Genomic DNA, 18,790 nt, shown 5'->3' with positions numbered 1-18,790 from the left:
GGGGCTGAACATGGCAAAGCATGAGCCTGGAAGCCTGCAACACCTAGCGTTCACAACCAGCAGCGGCTGCTGAAAAACGTGTGTCATCCCACAGCAGGGTGCTGCTTACCTGCATCAGATAGGCATTTCCTGCAAAAACACCATAGTCATAGCCATTGACTCACCCATCTGCCTTGCCTGTGCAGCCAACGCTCCTGCAGAGTTCAATAAAAGCACCTGAATTCAAAATGAAGCCAGTTACCGCTACAATTCGGGAGCCATCTGTCAAACCCTGCGTTTACAAATCCAGCCTGCCGAGTTGGGAATCCAGTGACCCTGCAGCGGAGAACACAAGGTAGAGTTCGCACACTGTGATTCACACCAAAACTTCCAGAATACCTGAGCAGAATTTACACCAAGGCACGGCATAAATCAAACCACCACTAGTTAAGGCATCTTACTGACCAGCTGAGTCGGTTGGTGGTCAAGAAAGACCTGATGAACCCTGGAACGAGGTCGTCACCCCTCTCTGCTTCCTCTTCCTTCGGCATTGCTGCAGTCAGTTAAGCCTCTCTGGGCACAGAGGTGCCTCTCTGAGCCCTGCACCCTGGTTAAGCACGCAGATTCTACTACCAAATGTCTCCTCAGCCTTTTAATTCTTTCTCTAGTCTGTTGGATATTTCCATGACATATTTCCTTCCAAGTTAAAGCATATGTTTACTTAAAAGCATGTTGTAGCTCCAAACTTCATCAGCCCTAGGTTTCCTAGGATTTGATCCAAGTGATCTTTACCTTTGAATCATTTTGGAAAGGCACTGGGGTGAAGTTATCCTCTGCTTTTGAGCTTAGGCTTGCCTGAAGGCGAACAATCTCAGTTCCCAAACCCAACGAATCTCCACTGCAAAAATGGAAAAAAAAGAAAAAGGAAAGCGGATGTACTGATTTGCTGAAGATGAAGGTTATTTTAAGCAATCATGTGTCCCCAGTTCATTTATAGCTGTCATGTTTTGTCCTCGTCCAAAAGCTTTTTTTGTCCTTACCGTAATATTTTTAGCGAAGTACAGTTTTCTGAGGAAACAACAAACCCTCACCTGAAATAGAAAAGATGAATAAGCAAACAGCTCTTTCGTTTATTAATGTGGGACTCTCTACTGTAGTCACTTCGCTGGGTAGATACAGAGTCTGTTGACGCTGCATTTTCTCTAGGTGTTGCTATGTTATTTCTGAGAACATTTAAAAAAAAATACATCCATTCTGAACATTCTAAACATCTCTATGCTTTGCTCATTCTGAAAACAGGCAATTAAAATCCTCCTTTTAGTGTCACTAGAGCTGTTACCCATTGTATATTTCTATCGCTTTCTAAATCCTCGCACATTCAGAAATAAGTATCTTGTGGTAACAAGGTCCACAGGTTACACAATGCGTACAACTTTTAATTCAAAGTTAAATTATTTAAGACATTCGTTTACAGGCAACAGTATTGGTTGCTCACTCTGTACATTGCATTTATTAGACATCAACAAGGAAAAACAACATTTGGCACAAGAATGCCTTTTTATTATTATTATTTTTGGACACATGAACACAAAATATCCCTGCAGGCTAAAAAAAAAAAAAATACATTGCAAATTGTACACAACCAGCATCTTATCGCAACATGGGGCTGCTAACCCACCCAGAACAGTTTAGAAAGAGTACCTCGTATTGCTATAGACATACATCCAGTCCAAATTTAATAAAATACAATTTTAAACATTACAAGTCTAACAATATAGAAACAAAAGTTACATCGTAAGTCAAAATGAACAAATGCAAACATTTTACATTGAAGTTTCAGCCTCTAGACATAGAAATATGAAAATGTCAATAGCAAGGTATAAGAAAATCTGTAAGTGATATTACAAGATCTTTCCTCAAATGCACAAGGAAAAAACCTTGTAGTTGAAACAGTATTGATACAATGCCCTCCAAACCCTGCCTTCTTAAAATGAAAGCAGAGTTACTCCCTTGCTATTGAGCAAGAAAAATCCTACAGCACATCCACAAAGGTAGTTTGGGGGGTAGGTTTCGTTAAACACTGTATCTGAACAAATGTGCCTTTACCCATTTGAAGAGCAAAGCTGTTGATATAGGTTAAATAACTCTGACACTTGTGTCTGGAGCAAGAGACGTACTGCATGAAGCAAATTTGCCTGTATATCACAACCTCTTATGCCCTTTGGATGCAGCTACAGGCACTACACTAAACTTGTGGTACTTACAACAAGAATAAATAAGCCAGGCTGTTCAAATGTTTGAGACAGGCTAACTAGTGATTGCCAGAGCTTGTTCAGAATTCAGCTGTTCACAAAGCAAGCAGAACTGGTTTGAAAATGGGGTTTCTGCCCACCCGCCTCCCCCCCACCCCTTTTTATTTTATTTTTTTTAAAGTGTCAACCACCCCCTTCCCCAACTCTTTAAACTTTGCTACATTTAAAATCTTTCACACCACATAGCTAAACAGTGGCCAACAGGCTTTATTTATAAAAAAACAGAACGAAACAAAAACACCCTAAGAACTACATCTACAGAATGCACATCTTCCCATTGATTGACACATGCATAACGATTCAGTCAGTCCCAAGGGGTTAATTCAGATCGTCAAGCCCAACCTCCAGACTCAGCTTGCAGACCCTCAGAGGACACTATTGCCAAAACTTTGATCTTACAGTCACCACCGAGCAACGGTCCTGAATTTAAACGCTCTTCTCTCAAAGTGACAGCACTGCACCCTTAGCAGTGGTTTTTTGTATTATTATTTTTTAAACGATGGTGTTCTAACACAGGATTGAGTTAGGGTTCTCGCCATGCTTCCCGGGGCTAGCTGAGATCTAACAATCCACATAGTCTGAGGTTAAATATTCAGTCCAGTCACAGGCAAACAAAAGAGAGGCTCTCACTTCACTCAATCTGAACTAGGAGTGCTTGGCACTGGACAACTAACTAACTGGTGATAAAACTAAGTATTTGTTATGCACCCTTGATTAAACCAGTCACATTCTTGCCTAGTGCACAAACTCAAACAGTGATCTTTGATCCTATAACTTAAAAAAGGGTGCTCAGTTTCTTTTCAAGGTGCCAAAGTTCTCCATGTGTGTTGGGTCAGTCAGAGTTCATTCTAAAAAGGGGTTTTTGTATTCTCCCTGAACGAGTACTGAGAAAGCAGCCATCTAGCTGAAGCAGCGGTCAGTCTCCCACCCACATGTCCTGATTTTATTACACAAGTGAGGTATTCTTTAAAAATAAAAATAAAAAAAATAAAAGGAATCTTTTTTCAATCTAAACTCGTCCACTATACGTGCCAAGAGCAGAGTTTGCTTCAGTCCCATTTAGAACAGAAAAGAAAAAAAGTTTAAACTTAATTTAATGAGACATCCTATTTGAAAGAAGGTTATAAAACTGTTTGAAGACTAACTTCAGTGTACTCTGGTACAACTGAAAAAAACAGCATTTAGAAATGTAAACTTTAATTTATTTACAAGCTTAAAGACTGAAGGAAAGAGCATTTCCTATTGCTGAAATTTTGAGGGGGCTGGTTCCTAAGCTTTGGAACAGCAGACAACTTAGCAGCAAACCCCACACGAGTATCAGAGACCACAGTGCAATCATTGGACTTCGCAAGCTTCTGTTATCAAAGTAGTGGTGTTAGTTCTACTCAGTTTAGGAATAAGCTTTTAATCTGCGCTAACTCAACGTTAACACTAAGAGGAATCTAGTCTTCATGTACTATGGTTGTGGATTCCGAGAGTGAAACCAAGCCCCTCTTCTTTATTACACATTGCAGCTGAAAAAAGCCAAGCAGATTAAAAAACCTTAATTTCCTATAGGCTGGGACAGAATCAGTATATTAGACTTACATTGGTTAAACATGCTGTTGAATGCAGTTGTGTGCGCAACCTAGATTCCCAGGGAAAAAGTTTAAAATGCTGGTACAAGTCCTCAGGTTGCCTGTCACACAATACATTTAGACTGTACAGATTGGCAAGCCTTTCCTACATGTAACGCCCAGTTTCCAAGCTTATAAAAAAAGTTGTAGACAGGACACCAACAGTGAATATAAAACAGTTAAAAATAATTCTTAAAAAAAGCATGGAAGTGCGTCTTTTCTAATTAGCTTCAGAAACCGCCAAATTGTGTGTTCAGAAAACGACACGAGAATGTTGGTTAAACTCATGCACAACCCTCAGCTAGAAAATTACACTGTTAGGGGGGCTTAAAAAACAAATATTTATTGCCAAAGTTAACCCTTCTATGAGAAAAAAGTTTTAAAATCACTTAGATTTATCAAACCACACAGCAGCATAAAGTGGGCACTTTTGTAAAAGTTTGCAAAATACCTAAAAGCTAATTTTTTTTTGTATTTTTTGTATTTTTTTAATCATTTTTAGAGGGGGAAAATGATGGTTCAGTATTTCCTATGATACCATGGCAGTATTATTTGTAACCATTATAATTAAAACCTACTGACAGGCATCACTATCTGGTTATGTTACACATTCACAGAACAAGAACCACCTATATTTGAACTCGCAGTATAGTGCAATTGCTTTGCAGCCCAAGTCTGCAGAGATTAAAAAGATAATTAGTAAAACCGACAAAAAACTGCAATACCTGTGAAAGTTATGTTTGTCAAAAGGCATTTACAGTAGTGAAGTCTAAAATCTCCATTAAAAAATCTATGGCCCCACACAATAGAACAATTACATTTAACTGGAGTAAAACATTTTGCCATAATATGCATACTCACTAAGCAGTGCATGAAGACGGGGGATCAGTCGTCATGATAAACTAATGGGATGAGAAGATAACTTAAAAACCGTAGCTAGCAAAATATTCAATAGAAACCTTTCATGCCAAGTCCTTTAAAAATTTCAGGATGATCGGCCTTTTGCGCTTTGAGGTAAAAATTCAGTCCAATGCATCAGAAAAGACAGTCTATGAATTCCTATTACACAAAATAATGAAACGAATGGCTCAATTGTGTTGGTGCATCAGACATTTGCTGTGAAGTACAGATTCAGTGCGACTGTTCAGAGCTGCTGGTAGTGGGCAGTCTGAAATAAACCGGGCCCTAGCTATAGCAGTAGGCATTGACAACATTTCAGGACTGCACGAGTTGTTGGTTTTGCCACATCCTCCCAGATGCTCTCAAGCAAAATACATTGTGTGCTGAGTGTCATGGTGGATCTGCACTGCCTTTGCCAGAGCCTGAGGATCACGGCCATTGCTCTGTCCTGACACGTGGCTGCCTTCCGCGCTGTAAAAAGGCAGACACATACAGAGAGCCGTGAACAATTGGGCCAACAAGCCCAGAATTCGAGTTCGTTATCTGGCTACCAAGACAGCGAGGTACAGTTCCTTACCTGTCATGATCCTTGTCCACAAGATGGTATCTGGCCCTAAACGCTACCAGCCTGGCGTAGTATGCAGGAGCTGGAATAGAGACTGACCGTGTACACCGGACATACGTGTGACACAGCTGATAGGTCAGCAGCTGTAGCTCGTCTGCAGTAAAACAGTTGTCGTCCCACAAGACCTGATAGTGGGAGGGCCGGCTGGTTCCCTGTGGAGAACAGAGGAGCATTCAGCTGGACAGCATCAACAAAAACAGAGGTGGTACTGAAGGCTGTACCTTCTATCAGTACGCTGAAGAGCGAGTGCCAAACAGGCACTGAACTTATGCAACTAACTCCAAGTCTGCCAATCCATAAATAGAAGCAACATTACTCATCGGGACAACAATAAGGATTTAGTCCCACAGCCTGAGCACAGCAGAGCTGAAATGTTACCTGAATTCCTGCGTGGCTACAGAGGTAAAAGTCAAATTCAGAAGGATGCGTGATCGTGCTGTCCACAGTAGTGCCTGCCGGTACGTTGCCACTCTTACCCACCTGATGTGGAAAGTTTATTATTAGCCCGTGTTTGTTTTTCTTTAGAAGTGACCCAAAATTACCTCCTTAGATATACTCTACTTAAGGTTGCTTGAGAATTTACTGCTCGAAAATGTGAAAAAAAATAAGGTAATTTACATAGGAGGAATGAACGTGTTCTCTGCAAGTTCATGGTTAGAAACTTCAGCAGATCTAGTTGGTGCATAATCAGAGAAAAATAAAGTTTCCACCATTAAAATTGCAGAGTGGGATATAGCCTATATAAGTAATTCAGAATATGGAAAAAAGGCAGGCTTTCTGAAATAGATTTCACACCCTTGTTTGCAATCACACCCGAGATGTTTATTTCTAGCAAACCTGTGATCAAGAACTATCCTAAAACAGGTTCCTTCGTTGTCCTGTGGATTTGTGACATAGGCAAATATTATTGATGCCTATGAACAGAACAGGCGACTAACTGAACAACTAGCATGTGTTGAGAATCTCCGACTATAAAAAAAAAAAAAAGAGGTTACAGCTCCAGATACACAAATCCAGGGATACAGAGTATGCTCATTCCAAAAGGGGCTGGGAACAAGCTGTTCCATCCGACTGCCTGATGTAGAGCAATAAAAAAAGGGGAGGAACTGGCTATTTTGGTCTTACAGAGAGCCTGTTCCACCACAGAACTCCTACTGTTTGTATAGATTTGTTCAGTTCCGATGGTGAGATGGATTCCACCCCAGTTACCCAAACCAGCTACATTCCCTTTGCCACTGACTCCTTGCTTAAATACCCGACATTACTTGCCCTTTCAGTTTTGTCAGCACAGAATAGTCTGGTGTGATGCCTTTTCTGCACAACAATGTACGTTATTCCCGGTCTATAGTCTTCTTCCAAACTAATACAGGCCTTCCGGATTGCTATGAGCTCTGGCCACGCTACCTAGAAATAGAAGATTTAATTATTAGGTGCAGAACTCAGCACATACAATATTATTCTTTCCAGGTATAAGCGCCTCTTTATAAGGAGCACAATCAGACAGGATAGCTGTACCTTGTGTCTGCCCAGAAAAAAAAAAAAAAAAAAAAAATCAATAAAACTGCAAATTATCCCCTTAAACAAATGCAATCCACGTTTACATTTTCAAGTGCCTTTTCACAAGCAACAAGAAATCATTAGACGGTACCTGTTTCATCTGCCCTTCTGATACTCCCCCTCTGTAGTAAATGATCCGTGTAGGCTTGAACCGAGTGGATTTGTAAAACTGTATCAACAGTTCTCGCACCATGTTAGTCAGGTCCTGTATCACCTCCTGACTGTACAGCAATTCCTGGGAGGTCTCCTGACGGGAGGTCTGCACACGCACTGTAGCACAGTAACGGCTGGGGTGGCCGTCCATGCTGCCTACCACAGCAGCAATAGAAGGCTTCTTTCCATCCCCGGCAGGAGGGTGGGTGACATCTGCTCCCAGGAAGATCACTGGCTGCTGGAACACCGAGGGCCTGTTTAATAAGATTAAGGTATATTAAATAATGATGCACGGAAGTGGAATGAGTAAAGGAGGGGAGGAGAAAAAAAAAAAAAGGCAGCTAAGGAAAGTATATTCAAACCATTCAAGAGTCCTAAACCCATGCCTGAATCTTTAAAAAGATCTCTACCTCAAGCTCTTACAGTCCAGACAGAACAGAAAGCAGAGAAGAACCAAAGGCAGACAAACTTACAAGCATTTATCACAAGTCACTCTGTCTCACTCCTTCTCTTTCAGTGTGGAAGGAAATACAGTACGCTTAAGGAGACGGCAAAAGAAAAAGGTAGACAGACTGAACCCAAAAGCAGGAAAAGGACCAAAAGAGACAAACATAAAAGAACACCTTTATGAGCTTGTTTTCTCACACGCACTGCTGGACTCCTCTAACACTAAAGATTCCTCAGCACAGGGCTTACAAGGCAGATTCTAAACACAGAAGCACCCTCCTCTGTCCGCTTTAGTCTGTGGGTATTTCTAACATACTTAATATTTTGAAAGGTACAATTTTAACTAGCAAAACAAAATAACACCGTTTTGCTTGACAATCCAGACTTCAAGGAGAGCTTTAGATTTAGTCTTACCTTTGATGAGGCACAAGCACATTGTTGATTCCTCCAAGCTTTGCGTTTATCTTCAGACAGAGGTTGGACAGTGTTTGCGGGGACGTTTTCACCACGTTCTTTACCTGAACACACTGAGTGGCCATGCCAAGAAGCGTGTCACCAACCCGCTTTACTTCAGCTGTGACAGAAAAATAAGACAGTGGTTCCAATTACCTGAACAGTCAGTAAGTCCATCTGCTTTCTCTTATTTTTCTCAAATGCTATGCTAATTCAAATCCTTACAGGTTCACTGACAAAGGCTCCGCCTGCTCTTTGGGACGCAAAAATTCTCCAATGAGACCTGACAAACCAAACTAAAAAAAAAAAAAAAAAAGCAACAAAAATAACCCAAACCACCTCTTAAACTGAAGACGTTGCCTGCTCTGTTTCCTTCCTACCAATGAAGAGCACAGAAAGACGCCCAGACGCTGTACAACTACTTAACGTTCTACAGCCTCTTCTCCATACCATACACGGGTGTCTTTCCAGGTAGAATCACCACGATCAGCTGCAGACCAACGTAAGTCAGTTTTAAGTGTTTAAACATGGGCTCCACGCTGTCTGCACCCTGGGCGTATTTGCAGAAACAGGGCTGGCCTTGGATCGGCATCCCTGCATCCTTGGAGATCTTGCGCAGCTGGTCAGTGAAACTCCTGTAAATGAAATATAAATGGAAACAACCTCACCTTCTCACTGTGTTTCGCTTTCCTGTTAATTATATCAACAGGATCTAAGCTGTTTCAGCTATTTCACAACACTACCAACTTGATGCTACACTGGTTTATTAAGCTATTCTATCATGGTAAGAAATCACACATGATTTTAATCTTGTATGAGGAAAAGTTTCATAAGCCTCTGTTCCTGTAATTGCAGAAGCTTTGGGAAAACAAACATACATTTAAGTTGAATATTCTGAGGCAGATTCCCAAGCTAACACTGATGTGCTGGTAAATTTCTATCATCCAGTGAACTTATCTGAATTTTACTGCAACCATGATTTTTACTGCATGTTTCAGTGGCTCAAACAGCACCTGATATATAGGACTCAGCAAAGTAATCTGAAGGAGGGGGGTGGAGGGAGAGAAGGAATGGTGTACGTTGTCTGGGAGGCAGTAAAGGTTAAAAAAAACAACAAATAGTTTAGGTTTTGGTATAAAAGACCATCATTTCTTTGTAAAAAACAGCAGAATACAAGCTGATTGCAGCCTCCACAGCAGGAAACACAGCCTCAGCGGTAAGGGAACTGATACTTTTCCTAGCCAGCCAATTAGGTTATAAACTTTGCTGTAGTCTCCTCCCAAGGTGCAAATATTTAAGACACGGAACTGCAGTTTCCTCTTTTTGCTATTAGATGCATTAGTCAGCTTATACTGCATCCCACCATTCAGAGATAAGAAGAAAATAATCCCTGAAATGGGTACTATTAATACATATTAAAAATACTTACTTTAGTAAGTCTTCCCTGCATTGTTTTTGAGGAGCAAAACAGGCGACAGCCCAAACTTTAATCTCAATGCCAGCATAGAACTGTTTCCCTCTCATGTCCCACACGCCTTGGTTTGGTGTGGCCACAGTCTTGTTCTAGGTCAAAAACAAAGGCAAATTAAAAATAAAATGCTGCCTGGTTTTGACTACAGCCAACCAGTGCTCAAGCAAAAGCATGCCTTATGAGAAGATATACGGAACACCATGGATTTAAATAACCCCAGAACAAGATACTACTACAAGACACAGGAAACTCACCCTGCCTCCATATTGCAGCATTGGTGCTGGCAGGACTCTGCCTGTCAATTCTGTCATTTCATTATGGACAACAATACCAAACTCCTTCAGGTATGGATCAGGTCCACCAACCATGCTGTTACTTTTCACCTGGTGACAAGAAAAGAATTCATGTAACTACACCTACTGCTTCGGGGGACTCTGGGCTCTTTGCATTTAATAGGTTTAAAAGTATTTGTTTTATAGTCCAATTTTTGAACTTCCACAATTTTGGGTTATTCTGGTTACCATGACATATGGTCTTCTGAAAGAGCCGTATTAAGTGACGAATGCAGATTGTTTAGCTGAAAAAAATGCTTACTAGTCTGCTGATTTCTTCCTGTCGGTCTGGTGCAGATCTCGCAGTTGCTTTTATCATAGTTGATGTCTGATTGTCCGTTAGCTTCTTGATACATCTCTGGCCTGCCACTATGTTACACACCTACACAGAACAGTGAGAAGTGGCATGACACCATTTAACACAGGATATACCACAAAGCAAGAGAAAGTTAGATTCTTACCTCAAGCGGCAAATATGTGTGTTTCTGTTCCTGTCCTACTTGGAGACAGGGAAGATGAGGATATTTTAGCTGCAGACTGTACTTCTGCTTAAAATATTGAGCTACTGTACACTCCATAGCCTGCCCATTTTCCAGCTGCAGAGGAAACCTATAAAGGACATTTGTTCTGGTTAGGCTTTTTTATTTTTATTTTTTTTTATATAAAAAAGGAAAAAGCTGTGTGGAAAATCTATTCCAGAGTAGAAATGCTTAAAACATTTATTTTCCTTAGCTACTGGATCTCTTGTTTGTAAGAGGTTTTTATAGACAAAATACCAAATTTATCAAAGCTGTTCTAACAATTATCACCTTTGACAACCACATGAAGAAGGCAGGATACAGCTTCAAGTTTTGTTGTGCTGAAGTAAATAAAGCAATTGTCTAAACCCACATGATTCCTCTGGTCCACTAAAGGTGAACACTCTTTCAAAGCCACATAGCTTCTTCACCTCTGGAATCGACTTTTCTAACAAAAATACTATACCTAGAAAGTCCAAGATCTTAAAAACTGCCAACAAGTGCTTGTATACATACGTCTGATGACTGGCTGGTCGCCGAGTAACATTGCAAACTCGGTATTTTCTCTTCATCTGGCCACAGTGAGTAACCTCTACTTTTAGACCTGAAAACCAAAATAAGTCACCTAAATAAAACCAGACATAGGAGTCGCCTTTGAGAAAGAAAACAGCAAAAAGGAACAGACCAACTTCCCAATTGCCTTGCGAATTTTCATTACAACATAGTATTGACAAGTTTACAGATTTTTGATGCAGTGATGCTTTAGAACAAGCCTTTACCTCTGATTTCTTTGGTAAACTTGACACGTTGGGAGTCTGTAAGAGGCTTGGTTTGTTCATTGATGTTCTGAATGTCCAAGACCTCACACATGAACTCGATGATAGGCTGGGCACGGTAGAAAGCAGTGGCTGACACTAAGAATTAAAAAAAAAATAAATAAAAAATGTTAATTTAGAAGCAGCAAAGACACTGTTACATTAGTGAGACAGAATTTCCTACGTACCATCAATGTTGAGCATCATGTTCCACATGGCAGGCCTGACGGACTGGTGGAAACCAAACCAGACCTCCCTGCCACCACCCAGAGGGTGGTAATAGCCTTCAGGGGGGGAGAAAAAGGAGCGACCCACAGGAGTATACCTGAAAAAAACGTAAGAAAATTGATAAATCTGATCATTGCTTTCTGATGGACCTTTTTAAAGTCATATGTTTAAAACACGCTTCTATAGTACACTGTAACTGTTAGAACTAACTCATGGCAAGCATACAAAACCTTTACCGGCAGAGCAGTTGGAAAGGCTATAGCAAATTCCAGCTGGAAACATGACCAGCAGGTACAAGTCCCGAGTTCAGATCAAATTTCCCTATTCTAGTGCAAATTTGTAATGCAGGCATTGAATTACACAACAGCATCCCTCAACCCTTCTGCAGCAGGAAGGTGTAATAGCAGTAGAACAGCAGCAAGTAGTGAATAATACAAATGTAAGACAGATGCAAGATTGAGCCAGTTAGGAAGACACTGGAAGTACTCACCTCATGGAGGGAAGGTGCCGTGTGATTACATCAAGTGCCTGTACAGAATCTTCAGGAACTTCATTCAGGTGCCCTGCCAGAGCTTCCAGCAGCAACTGAAGGCTGACGACTGATACCCACTGAATGGATACTTTAAAAGTCTGGTCCTTCCCCTCCCCTGGAAGCGTCACCTCCATATCCACCTTACACATAAAATTAAGCAAAAGGTTTTGTTAAGGACTGCAGACTACCACGACACTATGCAAGATTACTTTTTTCTCTTAAGTATCCTTTGATTCTTTATTTTTGCTGATTGGTTTGTGTAATTTGCTTAGACCATTACTATCAGTTTCCTTAAAATTTGGAAAGCTTGTAATTCATTCATCTGAAGAAACCACAATAACTGCACGGAGGTATCTTGAAGTCTAGATTGTAAGTGATAATTAGTATGGTGAGTATGGTGACACTGAAACTCTGAAAACTTTTTTTTTTTTTTTTTGAAGTGGCAACCAGTTAATAGCAAGATGTCTTGTGTCCCTAACAGGAAAGCAAGAAAAAAAACTTTTGGTCAAAAAGAAGAATCACTGGGATACACAAATCTCAGAGTTCTAGCATAGTACTTGAAATTATTCTCACACACCCAGCCAAAGGGTAAATGGGAACTCATCCTATGTATTCCTCATGGCACTGTATCAGCACTAACCAGATCCCTGGGGAGAAGAGTAGATGGGAGTTATTTAAGTTTAGCATCAGGACTGGTTAATACAGATCCCAATCTGTCAGAGCATGGGTGTTGTGAGCGTGGCCCGGCACACTAAAGGTCAGTGCAGCTGATTTAGTTTTCACAGTCCTTGTAGCACAGTTCTTAGGGAACAGGAGGACATAGTTCAACAGTGCAGCCAAACCAAAACTGCTATTTGTCACCTAACAACTACTTTATCATTTAACAAGGGAACTAGGGTTAGAACAGAGAAAATGGAAATTTGCATCAGGGTAAAAAAAAAAAAAAATAAATCTACTTGTAGCTGAAAGAGCACAATAGATTGTTCAGAGCATCACTGACAAGTCCACCAAGTGAAGAGATGGCAACCGGAAACCCAAAGATTATAAACTTCAGTAAGGCACCTAAAAGCACCTAAATTACAGACACTGCCTGTAATTTCCAAGACTATACTAATACACGTGATAATATCTTGGGGTTTTGTCAATAAAACACTTTTCAAATGACACTGTAACAGTTTTCCACAGAAACTTAGATCTGCTCATAGCAGCACTTACTCTGTCGCGGCCAATCGGCAAGGGGTGTGCAGTGTACATGTTCCGCTTCCCATCGTAGCCAGGCTGCCGATCACCAAATATTTGCATCTTGAAGTGTCTCACCATGGTATCCACCACCTCTCTACAGAGGAAGGCATCAAGTTAGGTTGGAGAACAGGAAAACCCAGCAATGGTCTTAGGCACTTTAAAATTCCTTTTTAAAACTTTTTTTAAAAAGAACAGGGTAGGAGAAACACCACCACACCAGAACATACACAAGTCATCAGCAGAAGCCACGAGCAAAAGTCACCTCCAGATTATGACACTTAAATTTCAACATAAAAGTGTCTACATGCAAGGCAGGCGTCCAAACTCTCATTACTGTCAGCAGAAATACACTCAATATGGCCAGTAGAATCCGAATAACTGTTTGAATACAGGAGCAAATAAAAGCATCTACCTTGTGAGCTGGGGTGCTCTGTAGCTGGATTCCACTGATAGAACATCCACATCTGAACACCTAAAACACTGCAAACAGAATCCCTTCCCCTCTGCTACTAACAGACATCTTTGTATAACAGACCGGAACAATTATCAAGCATGCTCACTTGCAGACTAGAAAATAAAAAGAGCTGTAGTTCAAGGCTGAGTGCTTTTCCTAAAGCCTTCCATATTACTGCCCACTTGCAAAATACCTTAATAAAGAGAATATTGTATTACAGCTCGCTGAACAATAGGACAACTGCTAACCACGATACAAACACAAGCTGTTCTGTAGCTGATGAATGTTGAGGATGTACAGTCCTCCTAAATTGAAGCACAAACACTTCTAAAATATATATATTAACGTATTACTACTGTTAAACAGCTCATACCTATTCACTCTTCGAGGCCGTTTTTCTGGTTTGATATCTACATCATAGTGATAAACGTCAATCTTAGGGATCTGAACCTGGAAGTGGTTGGCTAGGAGGCGGATGGGTTTCCCAACAGTTCCCAGGCCTGGGCGACGGGGCGGCTGGAACAGGCTTGCCGGAGGCCCTACGGAAGCCAAAGAAATATGTAAGAAAAATAACTTAGCACTCAGTGCAGCATCCTTTCAGGTGTATTTAGCTGGAAAGCGTTCCTGGCAGGGCAGAAAGAAATCTTCAGTAGCTTCCTGGGATTGCAGATGGAGGTGTTCCCAGCAGCTCACAGCCTTCCAGCAGCTCTGAACTTCCAGGTGAAAAACGCGCTCCCTAAAGCATATATAGGTTAATGCCACAACTCCTTCTCTGAATTTTACAGACATTTTTCATAACTATGGCTTACAAACTCGACGGAGTCCTGAGATGGACTACAAACATTTACATACTATGCATCTTTACATAATGTACACATAAATGCATTCCTACCTCCATTTCTAGAACAAACCAATAGCCACATGAGCCACACCTTTCCATTACTGGCTTGAAGTTCAGTTGTTAATGATTGCCACTCTTGGCATACTCAGGAAATAACACAACTTCTACCTGAAAACTGATGTAACCTAGAAATGGGGAATGGGAATTCTTATTCTGAACTAAACTTAAAACATATTTCCATATTGGATCCAGGCTAAAACAGTTTTGTCGTTTTCTTTTCATCATGAACACATCACTTTTAACAGTGGGATACTTTTCCCCTGGAGCATTACTCCAGCCAGTTTCAAGTTCCAACACAACGAAAGGAATGACAAATGGTTTAGGCTTTCTTCTAAAAAGACGAGTAAAGGAACAAGCATAAAGACAGATACAGACTCCTAACAGATGTGGAGAAGGTAATTTATTTGGACAGAAGTAATAGCTTCAGAAAAAGTTCCAAGGAGGAAATTAGGAGAGGCTTAAATAAGTACTCGCATGCAAAGTAGTCACTAGTTAAGTCTTTAGTTCAATTCCTCAAAGCGTTAAGATCTGAGATACCACGTTAACAGGATCAAACACTATTTTTTGTTCTTGTTAAATCTGTCACAGCCTCAGTTGATACTGCATATAAAGCAAATGGAATTAGTGTATTTTCATGGGTTTTGTCTGTATCTGCCAGTGCCTAGTGCATTCATAGTTTCTTTCCTCTGTTCTAGAGCAAAAATGAGAGGGGAAAAAAAGTTTTACAATACAGGAATGTAATAATAAAGTAATAATATAATTTAGGGCAAATTCAGTATCGTTAAGACTGTGTCAACCTACCAGTATCTACTGAAATCAAAGGCTCAAAAGTTTATACAAAAAAAAAAAAGTATAAGCTGGAGGATGAAGCTCATATTTGGGTATACTTCAGCATGCAGCAATAATCTTAACACAATCCTAAACTAAACCCAAGACCGAATCAAAGTAGCCTTCCAAGCCAACGGCTACTACATTAAAACTACCGATTTGAGGATACTAACCGCCGAATATTTAAGCAGAAGTAATACTTAGAGCACGTAAGCAGCCGTAGCCCACTTGACACGTCAAGCTGCAGCAGCACCGTGGCTGTTTGGGCCACAGACATCCCACACGACACATCGCTGGCTCTGCACCCGCGTGAGTAATCGCGATCAGTCCGGGAGCTCCCAACACCGCAGTTAAACCGGTTGTAGGGTACAGTTAGTACTTAAAAAAAGCTACAGCTATCTTGACAAGCGTGAATCATCAAGGGCAATCAAAGTTTGCTGTGCTTATTTGGATACGAGAGAGATGATCCATTAATCCTGTGCTAATTAGCCTGAAGTAAGTGCAAGCACTGACCTCCCACAAGAGATTAAATGACAACTATATTTACCCATTTTCCTGCCTCGCTATTGACAACTTTTGTAGGCAGGCATGGCAATGCTGACCTAGGTCAGCTTTGATGTAAGGAGACAGAACTTACATCTTCGCCTTCCTAAAGTTATTTCTCAAAGGATTCTAGAGAATAAGTTAAAAGCTGCTTCCCCCTTTGAAGCCAGGCTTCCTTGCAAGTCACAGCAATTTTATCGGGACTTTTGCCTGGTCAGCCTGACTAGGATTATACTCACTGTTTCTCTTAATTTCTTCTATCGTTTAGGTTCTCTGAACCGTCAGCTGAGTTACTTCAGACAGGAAGTACTTTTACAAAGCCAAAAGAGGATCTGCTGCTGAAGTTGGGAGTTAGAGAGGACAGGCTACATCGTGTATCTACACAGCAGAATCAAAACAAGCCCTCCACTAACTGTTTTAGAATCTGGATTCTTCTGGAATCGCACCTTTCTGTCAATAAGCATTTCCTATTCTGCTAAAATTAACAGCACTTCAATTATAGCAACAGCTTGATCAAGATCTTTATCAACAACATGCACAGACCACTTGGGTTGAGAAACACGTCTTGCAGTCATTTCACAGAAGAATAATTAAGGAATAAGATACCAGTAAGAAAACACCACGTACGAAATAATCCCAATGTTTAGCCAAACTTTGTTAAAAAAATAACAGCCAACGTGCACAAGTGTCAAAAATCAGACCGTAGAGCTTACGAGATTTGGGTGTAGTGAGCGTGTCCCCGTGCCCCCTAAGCCCTGCGCTGCCCCCCAAGCCTGGTGACACCCCCCAAACCCTGTGACACCCCCCAAAGCCCTGCGACCCCCCTCCATGCAGCCCCTACCCCACTGACAGCCGGGGCCTGTCCGCCCCGGGGCCCCGTCCTGTCACCCTCGGAGGTCTCGCCACCGGGCAGCCCCCGTCAAAAAACTTCCCCGGGAGCCGGCAGCCGGTGCTGCTGGGGGCTCCGAAGCCGGCCGGGGCGGCCGAGCCCCTCCTGACGGGCCGCCCCCGGCCCCTCACGGCCGCCCCCGGAGGCCTCGCCGCGGGCTCACCGGGCCCCGGCGGGAGGCGCTGCCCGCCCCAGGCCTCAGCTGGTGCCGCCGGCCGGGCCCGAGGCCTTCCTCCTCCTCCTCCTCTTCCTCCCCCCGGTCCCTGCCCGCCCCCCCCGCCCCCGCGGCTCTCACCGGGTCCCAGCGCTTCCATGGCGGCGGCGGCGGCCTCGCTGCGGTCCCCCCCGGCCCCGCCGCTGCCACCGCCGCCGCCGCCTCCGGCCCCGGGCCCCGCCGCCGCGGCGTAACGCTTGATCTCGGGAATATTGGCTCCGGGGGGGGGGCCCGGCGGGGAACCGGGGCGGGGGGGAGCAGCGGCGGGGCCGGACGAAGGGGAGGGGGAGGAGGAGGAGGAGGAGGAGGAGGAGGAGGAGGAGGAGGAGGAGGAGGAGGAGGAGGAAGGGGCGCGGCGGGGAGCGCTCCGCTTCCCCGAGCGGCGGCGCAGCGGGGGGATCGCGGGCGCCGAGCCCGAGCCCGAGCGCGCCCCCGCTGCCGCCAGCACCGGGTGAGGAGGAGGAGGAGGAGGAGGAGTGGGGGGGGGGGGGAGGAAGGAGAGGCCCCTCCACGCTGCCCGGCGCCGCCGGCTCGCGCACGCGCACCGCCCCCTGCCGGCGGGGGCGCGCACGCCGCCTCGCACCCTTTCGCCGCCGGCCCGGCAACAGGTGGAGGCGGCGGGGCTGTGCGCGGCCCCGTGCGCGGCCCCGGCGGCTGGAGAGGGGCGGTGGGGGCACCTCCGAGCCGCACCCCCCAGCCGCGGGCCGGTCGGTGTCAAAGCCGAGCTGTGATGACCCCCAAAACAGCCGCTGACAGCCCCCGTGAGCCGCTGGAAACATAAGGCGGTGCCAAAACAACCCATGACACCCCCAAAAACAGCCGCTGTCAGCCCCTGTGTTCCACCGGAAATATGACAGAGCCAAACCAACCCGTGACACCCCAAAAACAACCCCTATCAGCCCCCAAAACCAGACGCTGTCAGCCCCCATGAGCCGCTGGAATCATAAGGCGGTGCCAAATCAACCTGTCACACCCCCAGAAACAGCCACTCTCAGCCCCTGTGAGCTTTTGGAAACATAAAATGGTGCCAAAACAACCTGTTACATCCCCAAAAACAGCCGCTGTCAGCCGCCGTGTGCCACTGGAAACCCAAACGCCTCAGAGCTGGAGCCAGGACCTGAGGGATGCTGTGAGGGAGGAAAGCCCCACTGATGGGTGCAGCTTGCTCGTCATGGCTTCGTTAGGAGTGACGGCCACCCGGCAGCTCGCAGTTGGTGTGGGGATCAGGAACAGCACTCAGATATCACTTGGGGTGCCTGGAAGGTACCCTGATAGGGAACAGGACAGTGCCACCAGGATTTGGGGTGTCAGGCTCCTGGGGCACATGCCAGGATGACCCCGTACCTCACCGTGGCCTGGCCACCTCGCTTCACCTTGCTCTCATGATGAGCTGCCCCGGCACACAAACCTTTCCTCTCTCAACAATTCTCAGCTGGCTCACAAGAAGGTCAGAAGTCAAAACATTCGATAAATAATAAATGCCGAGTCCATCATATTTGCTTTTTTTTGAACCTGCAGGGTTGGTATTTTCCAAGCCCTCTCCTACAAGTTGAAGCATCAAAAACCTATTTTAAAATAAAATGAAGTCTGATATTCTCGTAAAAGTGCCTTACATCAGTTAATAAATACTTAAGGGAAACACTAGTATTACAAGACCAGTCACAAAACTACCATGATGTATGGCAATGTTTCCATGCTATTATTCAGCATATCTAAGTATAAAAATATAGAGAACATATACATAGGACTACACAAATAGTACTTTAAAAAGATGAAGAGAC

At 43.5% G+C, this 18,790-nt stretch overlaps 1 protein-coding gene across 1 annotated transcript; it reads right to left on the bottom strand.

Moving 5' to 3' along the window:
• Positions 1-1,520: 1,520 nt before the first annotated feature.
• On the bottom strand, positions 1,521-17,208 carry AGO4 (argonaute RISC component 4). The gene is made up of 18 exons (XM_040535016.1): positions 17,091-17,208; positions 14,008-14,173; positions 13,154-13,274; positions 11,897-12,078; positions 11,367-11,503; positions 11,143-11,277; positions 10,880-10,967; positions 10,307-10,454; positions 10,108-10,227; positions 9,768-9,896; positions 9,472-9,605; positions 8,493-8,677; positions 8,004-8,163; positions 7,081-7,396; positions 6,702-6,836; positions 5,811-5,912; positions 5,385-5,584; positions 1,521-5,278 (listed from the first exon to the last, which is right to left on the bottom strand). The coding sequence occupies exons 1-18, from the start codon at positions 17,107-17,109 to the stop codon at positions 5,170-5,172; spliced, it is 2,586 nt and encodes an 861-aa protein (XP_040390950.1). The 5' UTR covers positions 17,110-17,208; the 3' UTR covers positions 1,521-5,169.
• Between the last annotated feature and the right edge of the window lie 1,582 nt (positions 17,209-18,790).

The sequence above is a fragment of the Cygnus olor genome, chromosome 23 (assembly GCF_009769625.2).
Source record: "Cygnus olor isolate bCygOlo1 chromosome 23, bCygOlo1.pri.v2, whole genome shotgun sequence".
Classification (NCBI taxonomy): Eukaryota; Metazoa; Chordata; class Aves; order Anseriformes; family Anatidae; genus Cygnus; species Cygnus olor.
Note: the sequence above shows the minus strand (reverse complement) of the source record. Positions and strands in the feature narration are given on the sequence as shown.

Bases quoted from the DNA above. Each gene is read 5' to 3' on its own strand.
- AGO4 (XM_040535016.1), bottom strand. The intron at 11,278-11,366 runs GTACGTAGGAAA...TTTAATTCTTAG, and splicing joins CATGATGCTCAACATTGATG to TGTCAGCCACTGCTTTCTAC. The intron at 7,397-8,003 runs GTAAGACTAAAT...CTTATTAAACAG, and splicing joins GTGCTTGTGCCTCATCAAAG to GCCCTCGGTGTTCCAGCAGC.